The sequence below is a fragment of the Schistocerca gregaria genome, chromosome 3 (assembly GCF_023897955.1).
Source record: "Schistocerca gregaria isolate iqSchGreg1 chromosome 3, iqSchGreg1.2, whole genome shotgun sequence".
Taxonomy (NCBI): Eukaryota; Metazoa; Arthropoda; class Insecta; order Orthoptera; family Acrididae; genus Schistocerca; species Schistocerca gregaria.
In genome coordinates, this window is record NC_064922.1 from 308,245,435 (window position 1) to 308,264,562 (window position 19,128).

Consider the following 19,128-nt stretch of genomic DNA (forward strand, 5'->3'; position numbering starts at 1 on the left):
AAAGAACTTCGTCAAATATCATTTATAAAGTCTTTGTTGATGTTTGGTGTAATATATCATATCATTTTACCTTTTAAAAAAGCTATAGCGTAGACCCAATTTTTGCAAAAGATTTCACAAAAAACTTTGACAGTGTTATAGGGTCCCAAAAAAGACAATAGGGAAAGGGTGAACCAGAAAGTTATACGTTTAGAGAATAACAAATTTATTTCAGTATCCTTGTTTACAAAAGGTTAGGTGCTAATAATGGCTTCAGAACAGAATCTGCAAAGCGAATAAAAATGAATTGACCAAAAGAATCTAAAATCTTTCTATAAGGAAAATGTTTTATACACCTTCAATAGTGGTATATGAGTGGAGCAAACAAAGTGATTTAGTATATCTCAAAACAAGTTTAATGCCTACGTAGAAGACAACATCTAAAAAGGCAACAAATCCAAAGAATTATTAACAGGAGAGCGTAAGCGGGATGACAGAATTACAACGAACAACATGATTCCGAAACTGCATGACAATGAGAAATGAACATTAAAACAGCTAGGTAAAAGAATACAGAAACATAATAGATGGGATTTTTAGTACAAGAGATCGAGTACCCCCGAGTTTTCTATTAGAGCGAAGATATGCATGCTAAACTGAATACTGTGAATACTGACAATATTCTATGGGAAACACAGAACTACCAAAGGTGTAGGGGGCGGTGGAGCGAACACGGCTTCCTCACATAGCGCTTTACCATCGCAAAGCAAGGGGAGGTAGAATCTTTATTTACATTAATTTCGCAAGGAGATTTTATTTTACTTTTTTTGGGAAAGTAGAAGAAGAACAAGAAGATAATTGTCAATAGACACAAACTCGCTGAGTCGGCAGAGCTCACAGACATAATGATAAAACAATGGAGAATGCTTCAGAAAACGACAGTCCTGCAAGGAAAACACTTTTCATATTTCATGTTTCCAAATGTCTAAATGATAACAATTTGAAGACACACTGTTCCAGTATACCTTCAAAGGCTGAATTATTACGACCGTATTTCTAAATGAAACTACACTGATGAGCCAAAGAAACTGGTACACCTGCCTAACATCGTGTACGGCGCCCAAGAGTACCCAGAACTGCTGCAACACGACATGAAGCGGACTTCACTAATGTCTGAAGTAGTGCTAGAGGAAACTGACACCACGAATCCTGCAGGGGTGTCCATTCATCCGTAAAAGTACGAGGGGATGGAGATCTCTTCTGAACAGCACGTTCCAAGGCATCCAGGATTTGCCCAATAATGTTCATGTCTGGAGAGTTTGGTGGACAGCGGAAGTATTTAAACTCAGAAGAGTTCTCCTGGAGCCATTCTGTAGCAATTCTGGACGTGCGAGGTGTAGCATTAACCTGCTGCAATTGCCCGAGTCTTTCGAAATGCATAAAGGACATGAATCGATGCAGGTGATCAGACAGGATACTTACTACGAGTCACCTGTCAGAGTCTTATCTAGACGTATCAGTGGTCCCGGTCCCGTATCAATCCAACTGTCCTTGCCCCACACCAGAACAGAGCGTCGACCAGCTTGAACGGTCCCCTGATTACATGCAGGGTCCATGGAATAATGAAGGTGTCTCTGTAACCGTACACGTCTATCCATTCAATACAATTTGAAACGAATCTCGTCCGACCAGGCTACATGTTTCCAATCACCAACACTCCAATGTCGGCGTTGAAGTGTCCAGGCGGCGGTCTAAAGCTTTGTCTTGTGCACTCATCAAGGGTACACGAGTGGGTCTTCAGCTTCGAAAGCCCATATCGATGATGTTTCATTGAATGATTCGCACGCTGACATTTGTTGATTGTCCAGCATTGAAAGCTGCACCAATTTGCGGGTTGCACTTCTGTCACGTTCTAGATCTACATCTACATGGATAGTCTGCAAATCACATTTAAGTGCCTGGAAGAGGGTTTATCGAACCACCTTCACAATTGTCTATTATTCCAATCTCGTATAGCGCGTGGAAAGAATGAACACCTATATCTTTCCATTCGAGGTCTGATTTCCCTTATTTTATTGTGGTGATCGTTCCTCCCTATGTAGGTCGGTGTCAACAAAATATTTTCTCATTCGGAGGAGAAAGTTGCTGATTGGAATTTCGTGAGAAGATTCCGTCGCAACGAAAAACGCCTTTCTTTTAATGGTGTCTTGTCCAAATCCTGTGTCATTTCTGTGACAATCTCTCCCATATTTCGCGATAATACAAAACGTGCTGCCTTACTTTGAACTTTTTCGATGTACTCCGTCAGTTCTATCTTGTAAGGATACCATACCGCGCAGCAGTATTCTAAAAGAGGACGGACAAGCGTAGCTTAGGCAGTCTCCTTAGTAGGTCTCTTACATTTTCTAAGTGTTCTGACAATAAAACGCAGCCTTTGGATAGCCTTCCCCACAACATTTTCTGTGTGTTCCTTCCAATTTAATATGTTCGTAATTGTAATACCTAGGTGTTTAGTAGTTTTTACGGCTTTTAGATTAGATTGATTTATCGTGTAACCGAAGTCTAACGAGTTCCTTTTAACACTCATGTGGATGACCTCACACTTTTGTTATTTAGGATCAACTGCTACTTTTCGCACTATTCAGATATCTTTTCTAAATCGTTTTGCAGTTGTTTTGATCTTCTGATGACTTTATTAGTCGATAAACGACAGCGTCATCTGCAAACAACCGAAGACGGCTGCTCAGATTGTCCCCAAACGTTTATATAGATAAGGAACAGCAAAAGGCCTGTAACACTATCTTGGGGAACGCCACAAATAACTTCTGTTTTACTCGATGATTTTCCGTAAATCACTACGAACTGTGACTTCTCTAACAGAAAATCACATATCCAGTCACATAACTGAGACGATATTCCATAAGCACGCAATTTCACTACAAGCCGCTTGTGTGATACAGTGGCAAAAGCCTTCCGGAAATCCCGAAGTACGGAATCGATCTGAAATCCGTTGTCAAAAGCACTCAACACTTCATGTGAATGAAGAGCTAGTTGTGTTTCACAGGAACGATGTTTTCTAAACCCACGTTGACTGTGTGTCGATAGACCGTTTTCTTCGAGGTACTTCATAATGTTCGAACACAATATACGTTCCAAAATCCTGCTGCATATCGACGTTAACGATATGAGCCTGTAATTTAGTGGATTACTCGTAGTACCTTTGTTGAATATTGGTGTGACATGTGCAACTTTCCAGTCTTTGGGTACGTATCTTTCATCGAGCGAACGGTTTTATATGATTGTTAAGTATGGAGCTAATGCATCAGCATACTCTGAAATGAACCTAATGGGTATATAGTCTTGACCAGAAGGCTTGCTGTTATTAAGTGATCTAAGTTGCTTCACTACTCTTAGAATATTTACTTCTACGTTACTCATGTTGGCAGCTTTTCTAGATTCGACTTCTGGAACATTTATTGCGTCTTCTTTTGTGAAGGCATTTCGGAAGTCTGTGTTTAGTAACTCTGCTTTGGCAGCACTGTCTTCGATAGTATCTCAATTGTTATCGCGCAGAGAAGGCACTGATTGTTTCTCTCCGCTAACATACTTCACATACGACCAGAATCTCATTGGATTTTCTGCCAGGTTTCGAGACAAAGTTTCGTTGTGGAAACTGTTATAAGTACCTCGCATTCAAGTCCGCGCTAAATTTCGAGCTTCTGTAAAAGATCGCCAATCTTGGGGATTTTGCGTCTGTTCCGTCGTTTGTTAATTTATTTGGTATTCTCTTCAGTCGTCGCTGGACCTGTTCCTCCAGGATCTTTTTCGCAGCGATGTTGGCGATTTGATGTTTTACAGAAATCCTCACACTCGTGAAATGGTCGTACGGGAAAATTCCCACTTGATCGCTACCTCGGAGATGCTGTGTCCCATCGCTCGTGCGCTGACTATAACACCACGTTCAAACTCACTCACATCTTGATAACCTGTCATCACAGTAGCAGTAACCGATGTAACAACTGCGCGAGACTCTTGTTGTGTTATATAGTCGTTGCCGACCGCAGCTCCGTATTCTGCCTGTTTACATACCTCTGTATTTGAATACGCCTGCCTATACCAGTTTCTTTGGCGCTTCAGTGTAACTGCATAAGCTTTCCGGCTTATGAAATCAAATCCATGGTGAAGCATTATGGAGTGGCTGATCGCGGGGCACGTGACTATTATAATGCTCTGTCTGGCGTTAATATGGGATAATTGCGTCGAAGCTCCTACTTCCGCTCCAAGTAGCTCCTGAGCTGTCCGAAACACACTGAGAAGATCAGACTGTAGTGCAATCAGATAGGAAAATCCGAGGACGTACGTAGGGACCGAATCCGGGTTCTCAGTAGAGCCATCAACTATGGTGACTGATCAGCGACGAAAGTCAAATAAATTCTTCTGCAGTATCATTTAAACAGAAAACATGAAAACGGTAGTAGTTCGATAGAAAGTAGTACAAATAAGTGTAAAGCTTAACACGGTTTCTTAAACACAGAAAATCCACGATAACTGAAATGGAGGAAATTTATTAAATAACCAGAGATTCTGCAATAACACTATCATACGTTTAATCACTGTCAGATAAAAGAAATTTTTGTAACTTATGGCGGAGGTCTCGGCAACATGTTTTAAAAATATGTGTATGTGCACAGACAGACTTGTAGAGAACTGGTACGGAGCACCGAACACAAATGCTGAAACATAGTTGCCCATTGTACATACTACACTGTACATAGCTAATGTGAAGATTAGTGTGGAGTTCTTTTATAAACATAAAAAGCTATCACCCAGATGCTAGTTGAAATGTACAAGACAAAGGCATTATTAGAAAATTTCCTACAAGTGTTCAAACGCTTTGAGATTGGTCACGAATGTTGTAATTATGAGTCACGTTCGGGTTAAGCATAATGTGGGACAGCTTCGAGCAAGTTAGAAAGATGATGGAAAAAGTTGGCTGTTGTCTTTGAAGTAGAAATCAGATATATTTTGGTTTGGCAAGGACAGTGATAATGCATCGCATACAAAGATTTGGGTAGGAGGAAGAATGGCACCCGATGTATGCCCCGAAAATTGACTACCGACCTTAAGTCACTATATGCACACACTGCTGGAAACTTCGTTTACAGGAGAGACCTCTTCACCAAAGCATTATCAAAGAGCGTGAGACAGTGCTAGCAGCCGATTCGGGATAGTATCAAACTAAGACAGCCAATCATCATGCTTGCATTGGACACCTGTTTGCATGATTTTTGGACAGTCATTAAGAAAGACGTGTGAGGCCAGTATTTCCAGCAGACTTATAATTGTTGATAGATATTATTGCCAGTGGGGATTTCTCTGAAAGAGAGCAATATTGACTTGTTTGTACCCTGTTTTAGCTTTTTTTACAACACCAACATCCAAATTCTCAATACACTGCATACAAATAATGTTGTAGGACTATGCAAAGCCGACCGGCCGTCGTGTCCTCCTTTGCGATATGGCGTCATTTGGATGCGGTATTTGTGGAGGATATGGGGCCGGCACACCGTCCGCCCCGCTGTTATCACCTTCGCAGACCTTGGAGCCGCTACTTCACACTCAATTAGCGCCGCAGTGAGCCTCAAGAGGCTGAATATACCCAGTTCAGTGCTCCCATTAACGAGTACCGGGAACTGAACCGGGGTCTCACGTGAGTCAGACAGAGACGCTGATCGGTCAGTTGCGATGGTGGACTTGTAATTAGTATAAACATGCATTATCAGATCAACGGAGAGGAAACGGAGTAAATGGTAGCAATAAGAGAGGACAAAGACGAAGCGGAGGTAACATTGTAGGCAAGGAGCATGCTGTTTAAGAGGGCACTATTTTTCCAATTTCTAGGAAGCAGTTTTAAATGAGATAATAACATGGAGGAGGAGATAATGAACAGTATAAGTTATACAGAGATGTGCATGTCTGCAGTGAATAAACTATTCACCAACAAATTGCCAACAAGAACATCGAAAACCGATACTTACAAGACAATATTATAGACTGGTCTTGATATGTGAGGCAGAAGTGTTAATACTCAGCAAACAGATGAACAGGAAAGTTCTCACATTGAAAAAAAAAAAAGTTGAGAAAACATTTTGACCTGTGTTTCAGCCTTTAAGTTTGAGAAAAGGGCAAACAACTGTACAATACGGCGGATGTGACGGCATTATTAACGAACGGAAGAATTAACTGGTTCGGACTTGTACTGAGAAGGAAAGGAGCGATGGTAAAGCGAATGTTAGGAAGAAATCCACAAGGAAGGGCACACCGTGGTACACCAAAACTGAGGGACCGGCAGGGAGTCAGGAAAGAAGTGGACGCCCTGGGATCTCAGGAGAACGTGGCCGGAAGACAATGACTTAAGACTGAGGCTATCTGGAAAAGTTAAGACAAGTTATTATCTGCATAAGGAGGAAGCAACATTATCAACAGTTAAGAAACTCGGAGACAGAAGAACGCTTGGTCTAACATTAGCAAAATTTAGTAAATAGTAAATAATAAAATATAGATCTAGTACCTGAGGGTGGATTTTGACTGCATATAAGCGGCTTGCGGATGAAATTGTAATTCTCAGAATGGGAAAAACACTTGAAGGAGCAGATGAACGGAATGGATAGTGTCTTGAAAAGAGCTAATAAAATGAAACGTACATGTGGCTAGGCCCCTGCAAGTCTTTTTAGTTGAAGCCACTTCGGCGACTAGCGTGTCGATATGGATGAAATAATGATGAAGACCACGCAACATCCAGTCCCCGAGTAGAGAAAATGTCTGAACCGGCCGGGAATCAAACCCAGTCCTTCTGCCGTGATGAACCCTCAGTGATGGAAATGGCCTTGAAAAAAGATTATAAGTCAACTACAACAATAGTAAAACAAATAGAATGCAGTTGAATTAAATCAAGTGATATTGACAGAATTAAACTATGAAATGAAACACTAATAGTAGGTGACAAGTTTTGCTATTTGGACAGCGAAGTAACTGATGATGCCGAAGTAGGCGGGATATGAAATGCATGAGGGCAGTATCCAGAAAAGTATTTGTGAAAGAGAAAGTTGTTAGCATCGATTATAAATTTGCGTGGAGTTTAGGCATGTACAGAAATGAAACGTGGGCGAGGAACAGTTCAGACGAGAAGTGAATACAAGCTTTTTAAATGTGATGCTACAGAAGAATATTGAAAATTAGGTGTAGACATAAAATAACTAATGAGGATTTACTGAATCGAACTGAGGGAAAAAGAAAATTGCAGCACAGCTTGACGAAAACTAGGAACAGGGTACGTCCTGAAGCACTGAGGAATTGTCAGGTTGGTAATGGAAAGAAGTGCGGTGGCATGGAGAGTGGTAAAACTGCAGAGAAGCACCAAGGCTTGAATAAAATAAGCAGGTTAAAATGGACATAGGTTGCTGCAGTTACGCAGAGATGAAGAAATTTGTGCAGGATAGACTACAGTGGAGAGCAGCATCAAACTAGGCTACGGACTGAAGACCGCAAAAACAAAAATAGTGAGCCAAACTCCTGCCGTTGACGAAAGAGGTAAGCGTTTATTTTAGCGCAGTCGCTGCGATTCCTACTTCACTTTCCTTAATCGTTGGGCCTCCTAAAGTTACCAGGAGATGTTTTAGTCGTAGCAAACTACACAAAAGAAACCACACGCTCGTAACAACTCTGTTACAAATTCTTCTAACTTCTACTTACACAGGACTCTATTATGTAGAGCGTTAAAAAGAAAATGAGAGCTGAACTAAGGCAAAACTGAATTGGGACTAGCTTAACTTATTAATTCCATGACTTCACATTGCACTGTGGTGACTACCGTAAAATTCAAGCGTCCATTCAAGTATCTCTGTATATTTTGAAGTGTAAAAGATATTGAAAACTCTTCTGCATCTACAAAAATAGTCTCGATGGGTCAAATAAAATGAACACCATCATATTTTCGCAAATTCACAAACTGTGAATGTAAATACAATAAAACCATTTTGTTCAAACGAAGCGGGGTATCTGAGAAGTGACTGTATATTCGCAAAGAACCGCGTGTTTCCCTTTTACGTGAACGTGGAGGTACTACCCAATCTAAAAACATTCGACTTGTAATAGCTATAATTATTAGTCTGAAAATGACATACATACTAATGTGATGTTGCTCAGTACACCGTAGTCAGTCAACAGTAGAAATATCTGCTCTTATACCCGTTACCCCCTCTATAATGTGATATTGAAACAAATTGGTTTTTCAAATGGCCAGATGCACTTGTTTTAGCGGAATTCTGGACCAGTTAGAAACAGGAGAACGGTGACGTAATACTTGTTAATGTTAGAAGTGAAATGTTTTCCAAAAACATCCGGGGTATTATGTAAGGAATTTTCATGAGCTGCGTTATTCGATTGTTACACAACAGCTGTGACGACACTGTGTTACGCCCACAGTCACACATGATTTCCTTAGTGAAATGTTGAATTCTAAACGTTAAAAAGCTGTATGTCCCTTTTGTCATACTTTTAAGAACTTTCTAATCTTCTTTTTCGTCTTCGCACCATCCCATTGGAACGGGGTCTGCTTTTTGTGTCGCTGCACATTTCTTGTGGCCTTGATCTTAGATAGTGTCCAGCCACCACAATTTGGGTCTTCCACTTTGTCTCTGGTCTCCAATAGCGACGTGACAGGGTGAACTGTTGGTTGCAACAGGTGGTGACTGTCTGATGTTTCCATACCACCCAAGTCTCTATTCTTACATCTAGTCATTGATTGGAAGCACTCCATCTAGTTGTGAAATCGTTGTATTGTCAGCTTGGTCGAGCAGGTAAATGCCTGATGATCTTCTTAGTATCCGCATTTCCACGACATGTGGTGAGAGCTCAGCACAGCCAGCACGCTGTACTATATAATGCAGCTGGCCTCACCATACTGTGGAATATCTTCGATCTTAGGTAGACTGGCATCTCTTATCACAAAGAATACCAATGACGTCTCTGAACCGCATCCATGTCGCTTTAGCTCTTGCTCGAACATCCTCATTCATACAGCCGTCACACGGTAGTGGAGAACCTAGATATTGCAAGAACTCCATTGATTTGTATAGTTCCAGGAGTTGGAATCGTTACGAAGTACTCTGTCTTGCGGATGGTTGAACGGAGGCCAAATCCTTGATGACGGTCTTACCATGTTTGGATTTGAGTTTCAAGGTCCTCCCTGGTATTTGCCACAAACAAGAGCGTTTCATTGAGGACGCATAGTTCTTTTCTTCATATCGCTAGCAATATAGTGAGAGATATTAACCACAGTGAGAAATGCTCGTTCTTTTGCATGATTTCACTCTTCAAATACTTCGTTTTAGTGTATCGAATCATTCACAAAATACTAAAATCATCACGTTGCAGATCAAATCCTGTTTTTCGCGTAGTTACCAAAAAAATGGCTCTGAGCGCTATGGGACTTAACACCTGAGGTCATTAGTCCCCTAGACTTAGAACTATGTAAACCTACCTAACCTGAGGACATCACACACATCCATGCCCGAGGCAGGATTCGAAACAGCGACCGTAGCGGTCGCGCGGTTCCATACTGAAGCGCCTAGAACCGCTCTGCCACAACGGCCGGCCGTAATTAACATTGAACAGAACGTTTGGTTGAACACGAAGTGTTAAAATAATGTGTTTCCAAGTAAGAGGGAGGTCTCCCGTCGTCGTCTGTCACGACACCTGATTACATGTGGTTGCGTCATCAGCTCGCTATTGTGTCCAGGACTGTGTTGCCGCGCTCACGGCGTCACGGAGCAAATTTCTCGCACGTCGAGCCCTTACTTCCGGTGCGGACCAAGGACGTGACGAACGCAGCTGTCCACGGTAATCCCCGGAGAAAGCGCCGTGTCACTGCGCTCTGCAGTGAGCCTGCTGTGTGACACACGTAAGTGAGTTTACAAGCATACACCGTCTTTTCTCAGAGCGTAACTGAAACACTGGAAAAATTTTCACTTCTTTAATGCTGTTGACCCGTTAGTCCTCAGTTGCTTGTAATATTTTATTAATGATTCTGAGGCTATCTCTGCATATAGTAGTATCGCGTACACAAAGTATAAAAGGGCAGTGCAGTGGCGGGGTTATTACTTAAACTCAGGTGATGTCTTGGTAAGGCTTCCGACGTGATTATGGACGTACGACGGGAATTAACAGACTTTGAACACAGAATGGCAGTTGAGTTGGACAACATGGGACTTTCCATTTCTGAAATAGTTAGAGAATTCAATATTCTGAGAGCCACAGTGCAAGATTGTGCCGAGAATAAAGCGATTCAGGCATTACCTCTCACCACGGACAACCAGTGCCCGAGGGCCTTCATTTACCGTACGAGACCAGCGTCATTTGCGTAGAGTTGTCAATGTTAACGGACAAGCAAAACTGCGTGAAATAACAACAGAAATCAATATGGGACGTAGGACGTATCGGCTATGACAGGACGGCGAAATCTGGCGTTAATAGGATATGGCAGTAGAAGACCGACGCGAGTGGCATTATTAATAGTAGCACGACAGTGCCTACAGCGCCTCTAAAAAAATGGTTCGAATGGTTCTAAGCGCTATGGGACTGAACACCTGAGGTCATTAGTCCCCTACACTTAGAACTATGTAAACCTAACTAACCTAAGTACATCACACACATCCATGCCCGAGGCAGGATTCGAACCTGCGACTGTATCAGCGGCGTGGTTTCGGACTGAAGCGCCTAGAACCGCTCGGCCACAGCGGCCGGCTGCAGCGCCTCTGCTGGGCTCGTGAGCATATCGGTTGGACCTTAGATGACCGCTAAACCGTGGTCTGGTAAGACGGATCACCATTTCGGTTGGTAATAGCTGATGGAAGGGTTTGAATGCGTCGCAGATCCTACGAAGCCATGGCCACAAGTTGTCAACAAGCCATTGTGGAAACTGGTGGTGGCTCCATAATGGCGGGGGCTGTGTTCACATGGAACGGACTGCGTCCTCAGTCAAACTGGACCGATCATTGACTGGAAATGGTTATCTTCGGCTACTTGGAGACCATTTGCAGCCATCCATCGACGTCATGTCCCCAAACAAAGATGGAATTTTTATGGATGACATTGCGCCATGTCATGGTTCGCAGTTGGTTTGAGGCTCATTCTGGACTGTTCGAGCAAATGCATTAGCCACCAAGAACACCCGACATCAATCCCATCGAACATTTATGGGGCACAATCGAGAGGCCATTTCGTGCACAAAATCCTGCACTGGCAATGCTTTCGCAATTATGGACGGCTATAGAGGCAGTATGGCTTAATATTTCTGCAGGAGACTTTATACGACTTGTTAAGTCCATGCCGCTTGGAATTGCTCCACTACTCTGGATAAAAGGAGGTCTGACACGATTCCAGAAGGTATTTCATGAGTTTTATCACCGCAGTGTCTGTATATAGACGATAAGAGTGGCCCCGTCACATTTCCCTGAGGATACTCCTGACCGCACACTTGTCTCTGATGAAGACACGCGGTAGAGGGCGACGTACAGAATCCTATTACTTAAAACGTCTTCGAGCCACTCACATTTCAAGGAAACTACTCCGTATGCTCGTACCTTCTTTAACAGTCTGCAGCGGGGGACGGTTGCAAGCGCTTTTCTCAAGTCTAGAACTACGGTATCTATCTGTGGCCCTTCATCCATGATTTTCAGGACTCTAAGCGAGAAAAGGGCAAGCTGAGCTTCGCTCAAGCGACGCTTTTTAAAACCGTGTTGATTTGTAGACAGGAGTTTTTCCGTCTCAATTAACTTTATTACATTCCAAATGAGGACATGTTCAAGATTTTTGCAAACTGATGTTAAGGACGAGAATGAAATGTTAAGGACATTGGTCTGTAAATTTACGTTTCAGTTATTTTATCTTTCTTAAACCACAATAGTCACCTGCGTTTATTTCCAGTCATCTGGGAGGAGCTTGTTTTGCCCTCCTTCAGTCGCTTCTCTTCACCAGCGATACCTATTACTAAGTCTTCCAAACTGGAGTCTCTGCCATGGTCAAACGACGGTTACCAGAAGGAGGGTTGTAGGACTCCTCTTGATAGGTCAATGGTGCAAAGGATGATGATGAAATTTGGTTTGTGGGGCGCGAATCTGCGAGGTTATCAGCGCCCGTACCAATTCCCAGTCTTTACACGGTCCAATCTCGCCACTTTCATGAATGATGATGAAATGATGAGGACAACACAAACACCCAGCACCCGGGCGGAGAAAATCCCCAACCCAGCCGGGAATTGGATGCACAAAGGAAGCAGCTACTCGGGTAGCAGAGTACTTGTGGAATGCACATGGGGTTTTCTTAGGCTATGCTTTAGTTGGAGGTACTCTAATGAACACTCGCCAGTCGACGTGCAGAAAGCGAAATCATACCAGGTTCAGAGTACAGACACGACGACTCTCAAAATCGTAGGAAAAGCAAGTGAGAGACGGATGTTCATTGGAAGAATGCTCAGGAAATGTAGCCCGCCCACGAAGAAGGTAGATTACAAAACCTTCGTTCGACCGATCATTGAGGACTGCTTGCCAGTCTGGGACCTTGATCCAATAGGATGGACAGAGGAAACAGAATAGATAGATAGAAGCGAAACGCATTTTGTCACGGGTTCGTTCAGTAAATATGAAAGCGTGACGTAGGTGAAGAGGGGTTAGAGGGAGGCGTTGTGTACCAAGGAGTAGTTAATAGTTAAGCTAGTAGATCAGGGTATAATATCTATAGTCTAATTTTATTGGCTTGAAATGTTCCTTAGAGAGTCTATTTTGAAGTTTCATTCTTATAAAGTATGCTATGAATGTTAAAATATGTTAAAACCGCGATTTACTGCATGGGGGTGCATATGTGCACCTGAGCGCTCAAATGCAACTGATATAACACTATGATAGTAACCAAAGGAAAATGGGCTCTGTGAGTTCCCGATAGTATCACAGAGGGCATTAGTATCAACTAAAATCCTGTTATCACTAATGTTTATCATCGTAAGACGATTCTTTTATGGTAAACAGCCTGAAGCAGGTGCTCTTCACGCGTCTACTTCACTTGTCATTTCTCTTGGTTTTTTTTATACAAAGTATAACGTATGTGCTTGAAAATGGCAAACGTCTTAACATGCTAGAAAAGGTTCGAAAAATAATCGCAATCGTACAAAAATCGCTTTGATTGGTAAGGAGAAGCCAGTTAACAGAAATAATTTCGCCAAAATGAGAGCGTTTCGATACTAACGAGAAGAAGATCAACTGTACGGTACTGACATTGCCGATTAAAACTTTGTTAGATTTCAATATAAAAAAACCAAGTTGGAACTTTAATCGCTTGTTTTATCAAAACATCATTTCTCAAGAAGTTTGACGATAACTGGGTCCACAGCCTTCATGAAGTTTATCAATGAAGTCATTCCGCTTTTGGCTGCTAAAAAATTACTTATTGCGATTGCATTTTCGATATGCGGTCGTTTCCAAGCATTGTGGGATGTTGTGACTCACTTAAGAATGTAAAGTTGTGATATGCTGTGTAAGAGCGGTTACAGCAGGTGTTGTGAATTTATCCGCTATGACACATACCACAGAGCTGGTACTGATGGAGACACTGAAGTCTAAATTTCATGTAGTAAACGTGGTAACTGGATCACAAAAGCACTTTTGTGATATTGTTCATACGCCTACTTCATGAAAATTATGAGAATTGGATTAACAATGTTTATCGCTCGTTTCCCACACTTCATGTTTTCTCGATCCGGCTCACCGATAACTCGGAAACCAAGTAACAGAAAGCTTTGAGGTTTTTTGGGTGTATGTAATTACATAATTTCAACAGAATCAAGCAAAATTAGGTTATTCCATTGAACAGTTCCACAGTTAAAAATATACTACAATGTTTAAAAAATTTAAAAAACTAAATTCATAATTTGAAACATAATTAAAATATTATTTATTGTTATATGTAGTTAAAGGAGCTCTGTTTCGTAAATATGAATTTTTCCAATAAAGTAAACTAAACATAACGCTAAAAAGTTTCAAACTACACCAGACCTTATGGAAATGCTATAGTACTACCGTTAAATAGCTGCCAATTTGAAACGGTTTAAAAGGGAGAAAAAATAATTTCTTTATGATGGACTACAGTTTTATTCCGTATAACAAGACAAATTGCTTGAGAGTGTCAAGTTTTATCCTTGAAAGTATCAGAAAATTTTGTTGTCATATTTTTGCTGCTTTATGTTTTATCTGCCCCCTCAGTAGAGATGAAAGAATGAATCGTACTACAGCCGATTCCTTCTCTTAAAGCATAAAAATCAGATTCTAGATGGCTTTCATAAAAGGATAATTATTTAGATAAAATGAATTTTTAATACAGCACATATTTAAATATGTATAGTATAATTATAGTTGTAAGTATAAAATAATTTCTCCTAGCCCCTTACTAATTCCTATTCCCATACAGTTACTCCTAATCAACCAAAAAACGTGAGGTGCATGCAACTTTAATAGTGAGAAACAGCAGCGTTACACGAAGTAGACTCCACCTCATACCAGACAGGAACCTAGTTAATATTGCTTTGCCATCCAATTCTGATTTATGTTGAAAGTCTCTGGCATATCGGGAAACGACAGTGATAAAAAAGTACCCTGTACCGCACACCATAGAAGAAAGCGAGTCAGTATTGCACTGACATCCTATTTTGAAATATGTTTAAAATGTCAAGGCCCTAGTTCATCGGGAAGTTAGTTTAAACTCAATAGCAAAACTTGTGTTGGACAGACAACGACAAAGCGACCTAACAGAAACGTCGTAAACAGGAGAAAAAGCGTCAAAAAGTACGCGACAGTAGTAAAGTAACTCAGTTCATAAAGTATGTGAAGCCAGCACTTCAGTTGTAACAGGGTTCACAGAGAACGAGCACTTTCTGAATAACATTAATCTGCAGCATTCGCTTTATTTTGTAGTCTTCATTACTGTACAGTTTGGCCATTTTCAAGAGTGTGGGATAACTAGTCAAACGGACCCATTTGGGTCAGGGTCTAAACACTTGGTGTCAGGTTCGTTATTTTAACGTCTGGCAATCCACTGTATTTTCACAAAGTATGATCTCTTTTATTCGGTAGTGATTTGGATATCCCGCCAGCCTGATATGTGTAAGAATGTGGCTGGCAATTAGAAGCACCCGTTCGGTGGCCCACAGACGGTGCAAGCAAAGACTACAATGGGCGTGGAGTCCCGAGCTTGAATACGCGAGCGCGGTCACGTAAGAGCTCTGCGGCCAGCCTTTTATCGCCTGCAACCTTCAGATCACGCCACTTGAGTCATTGTTCGATTATAGCTTGTTTTACGGTTCTCGCTGTTTCGGTATTCACTGACTTTGTATGCTTATGAACAGCTAGCTGTGTTTTGGAATGTCGCAGCCGTTCGTGACGTGAACTTAGTCGAAGTGTCAAACGTTGCAACGGTCAACGTTCAGCTTCACTGAATGAGGTGGTACATGAGCAACAAAGTTTTCGCTGTAAGTCCCTTTGGCTTGTTACACAGGGAATCCGATTGATCATAGTGAATAACTTTTTGTACAGAAACAAAATAAAAACGTATGTGAGAAATGTTGTTTAGCTACCAAGGGATATTAACTAGTATGACTGCCTGTTCCGTAACTTTCTTCGTTACGAAGTAATGAACGGAAGTACCCCTTTTTTAAATAGTGTCCAATACTTCTTGTTCAGTATTTCACTGCCTCTCCTCAAGACCTGCTCAGAAACGTACCACAGAGTACCTTCACGTAACCATGACGTTAGTAAAAATGTAACACAAAACTGACTTTGACTCTCCTTTACTAGCAAACATTGCAGACACCCGGTATAACGTAACTCGCTTACTTGTTGGAGTTGCCGGTCGAGATGGGCCGAGCGGTTCTAGGCGCTTCAATTTGGAAACGCGCGACCGCTACGGTCGCAGGTTCGAATCCTGCGTCAGGCATGGATTTGTGTGATGTCCTTAGTTTAGTTAGTTCAGTTAGGTTTAAGTAGTTCTAAGTTCTATGGGACTGATGATCTTAGCAGTTAAGTCCCATAGTGCTCAGAGCCATTTTTTTGTTGCAGTTGACGGTAAACAAATGGAAAAACAAGGAAAATGCCCACTGTTCATACAGTCAATGGTATTCTATTGAAGGTTTGTGTGAGGACAATGTACACAACAAAGTGGAGGTAGAAATGCTAGTAACCTATGAAGAATTTAAACGAGCGGAACAGTAACTGCAATAATGTTTTTGTACCTACATTACGGTTACATATAGTACAGTACCATAGTACATTTAAACCATGAGTTGTGTACCGTAAAGGCACTCCTAGATTAAACATTCTCAATAGATGAGTGGTTTTTCTACATTCTCTTCGTCGTATATATTGTACTAAAACAGACGCCCACCTAAAGACTGAATGAACGTTGTGCATTTTCCATGTATTTCACTTTGTTTATCGTCACTAATTTGGTTCAAATGGCTCTGAGCACTATGGGACTCAACATCTGAGGTCATCAGTCCCCTAGAACTACTTAAACCTAACTAACCTAAGGACGTCACACACCTCCACGCCAGAGGCAGGTTTCGAAACTGCGACCGTAGCGGTCGCGTGGTTCCCGACTGAAGCACCTAGAACCGCTCGACCACACCAGTCGTCTTAGCGTGAATAGCAGCAAGCGTACGAGTTACCTTATTGGAGACACTTTCACAGTACAACAAAAGTCAGTTTTGTTTTACGTTATTAACAACGTCACGTTTGCGTGAATGGTATATTGTGATGCGTTTTTGAACAATGCTTAAGAAGAGGAAGTGGATTAGCGAATAAAAAGTAATTAATGCCACTTAAAAAAGTTCTCTTCTGTTCACGTTTTCATAACGAACGAAGCCGCAAGAAAGACAAACATGCTAGTTGATGTTCCCTTTGCAGCTTAATATTTACTTGCTACAGTTTTTTATTTTGTATCTGAACAAAAAGTTGTTTGCTGTTATCAAGGTAGATGGCAACACAACCAATACTGTAAATGCTGGTTAATGTTCCCCTTGCAGCTTAATATTTACTTGCTACACTTTTTTATTTTGTATCTGAACAATAAGTTGTTTTCGGTGGTCAAGGTGGATGGCCACATAACCAATACGGTAAAGGGATATTGTAAACCAAGTAACGACAGGCAGTACTGCAGATTACCATTATTCAGAAGGTATTTAGTGAAGCTTTGTATTTTGACATCATTTTGTTTATTTTTGTCCTGACAGTTGGAGTGTTTTACATTTACTGGAGCTCGCAAAACATAAGCAAGTGAAAAAAAAAATTATATTCGATCGGTATATCACCCGAGGACGGAGGACACAGTGCGAAATGTTTGAAACTCGCTTGCCTGTCTGAGGGTCTCGCCGCGCAGACAGCACTTGTCGTCGGGCTCGAGGATGCGCAGCCGCACGAAGCAGATCATGGCGGCCTTCTCGACGCAGGAGTGCGACTCCTTGGAGCAGTAGCCGATGAGGCGCGCCAGCAGGGAGGCCTCCTCGGCCAGCGGCTGCTGCTGCTTCAGCCGGCGGATGGCCTGCGCGCGCGCCGCCAGCATCGTCACCAGCACGCACTCGCTCGCGGACGTCTGCAACAGGACACCACGAGCCGTAATCACCAGCGGCCAGCAAGGCCTCCGGAGCAATGCGTCGCTGAGCGTACACTGTCTGACCAAAGGATCCCGGACACCTACACTACTGGCCATTAAGACTGCTACACCAAGAAGAAATGCTGATGGTAACGGTTATTCATTGGAAAAATTATACTAGAACTGACATGTGATTACATTTTCACACTGTTTGGGTGCATCGATCCTGAGAAATCAGTACCCAGAACAACCACCTCTGGCCGTAATAACGGCCTTCGTACTCCTGGGCATTGATTCAAACAGAGCTTGGATGTCGTCTACAGGTACAGCTGCCCATGCAGCTTCAACGCGATACCACAGTTCATCAACAGTAGTGACTGGCGTATTGTGACGAGCCAGTCGCTCGGCCACCATTGAGCAGACGTTTTCAATTGGTGAGAGATCTGGAGAATGTGCTGGCCAGAGCAACAGTCGAACATTTTCTGTATCCAGAAACACACGCGGTCGTGCATTATCCTGCTGAAATGTAGGGTTTCGCAGGGATAGAATGAAGGATAGATCCACGGGTCGTAACACAACTGAAAGGTAACATCCACTGTTCAAAGTGCCGTCAATGCGAACAAGAGGTGACCGAGACGTGTAACCAATGGCACCCCATACCATCACGCCGGGTGATACGCCAGTATGGAGATGACGAATACACGCTTCCAATGTGCGTTCACCGCGATGTCGCCAAACACGGATGCGACCATCATGATGCTGTAAACAGAACCTGGATTCATATGAAAAAAAGACGTTCTGCCATTCGTGCACCCAGGTTCGTCGTTGAGTACACCATGGCAGGCACTCCTGTCTGTGATGCAGCGTCAAGGGTGACCGCAGCCATGGTCACCGTGGTGATAGTCCATGCTGCTGCAAACGTCGACAAACTGTTCGTGCAGATGGTTGTTGTCTTGCAAATGTCCCCATCTGTTGACTCAGGGATCGAGACGTGGCTGCACGATCTGTTACCGCCATGCTGATAAGATGCCTGTCATCTCGACTGCTAGTGATACGAGGCCGTTGGGATCCAGGACGGCGTTCTGTATTACCCTCTTGAAACCCACCGATTCCATATTCTGCTAACAGTCATTGGATCTCGACCAACGCGAGCAGCAATGTCGCCATTCGATAAACCACAATCGCGATAGGCTACAACCCGACCTTTATCAAAGTCCGAAACGTGATGGTACGCATATCTCCTCCTTACACTAGGCATCACAAAAAGTTTCACCGGACAAAGCCGGTGAACTGCTGTTTGTGTATGAGAAATCGGTTGGAAACTTTCCTCACGTCAGCACGTTGTAGGTGTCGCCACCGGCGCCAACCTCGTGTGAATGGTTTGAAAAGCAAATCATTTGTATATCACAGCATCTTCTTCCTGTCGGTTAACTTTCTTGTCTGTAGCACGTCATCTTC

The 19,128-nt window shown here is 42.4% G+C and overlaps 1 protein-coding gene across 3 annotated transcripts in view; it reads right to left on the minus strand.

The window, feature by feature from the left end:
* LOC126355886 (tyrosine decarboxylase-like) overlaps positions 1 to 19,128 on the minus strand; it is a 519,636-nt gene that overhangs the window by 243,435 nt on the left and 257,073 nt on the right. For all 3 annotated transcript variants that reach the window (XM_050006388.1, XM_050006390.1, XM_050006389.1), the window contains one exon: positions 17,434 to 17,670. In XM_050006388.1, the coding sequence (XP_049862345.1) occupies positions 17,434 to 17,670 (237 nt within the window). The remainder of the gene's footprint in view (positions 1 to 17,433; positions 17,671 to 19,128) is intronic.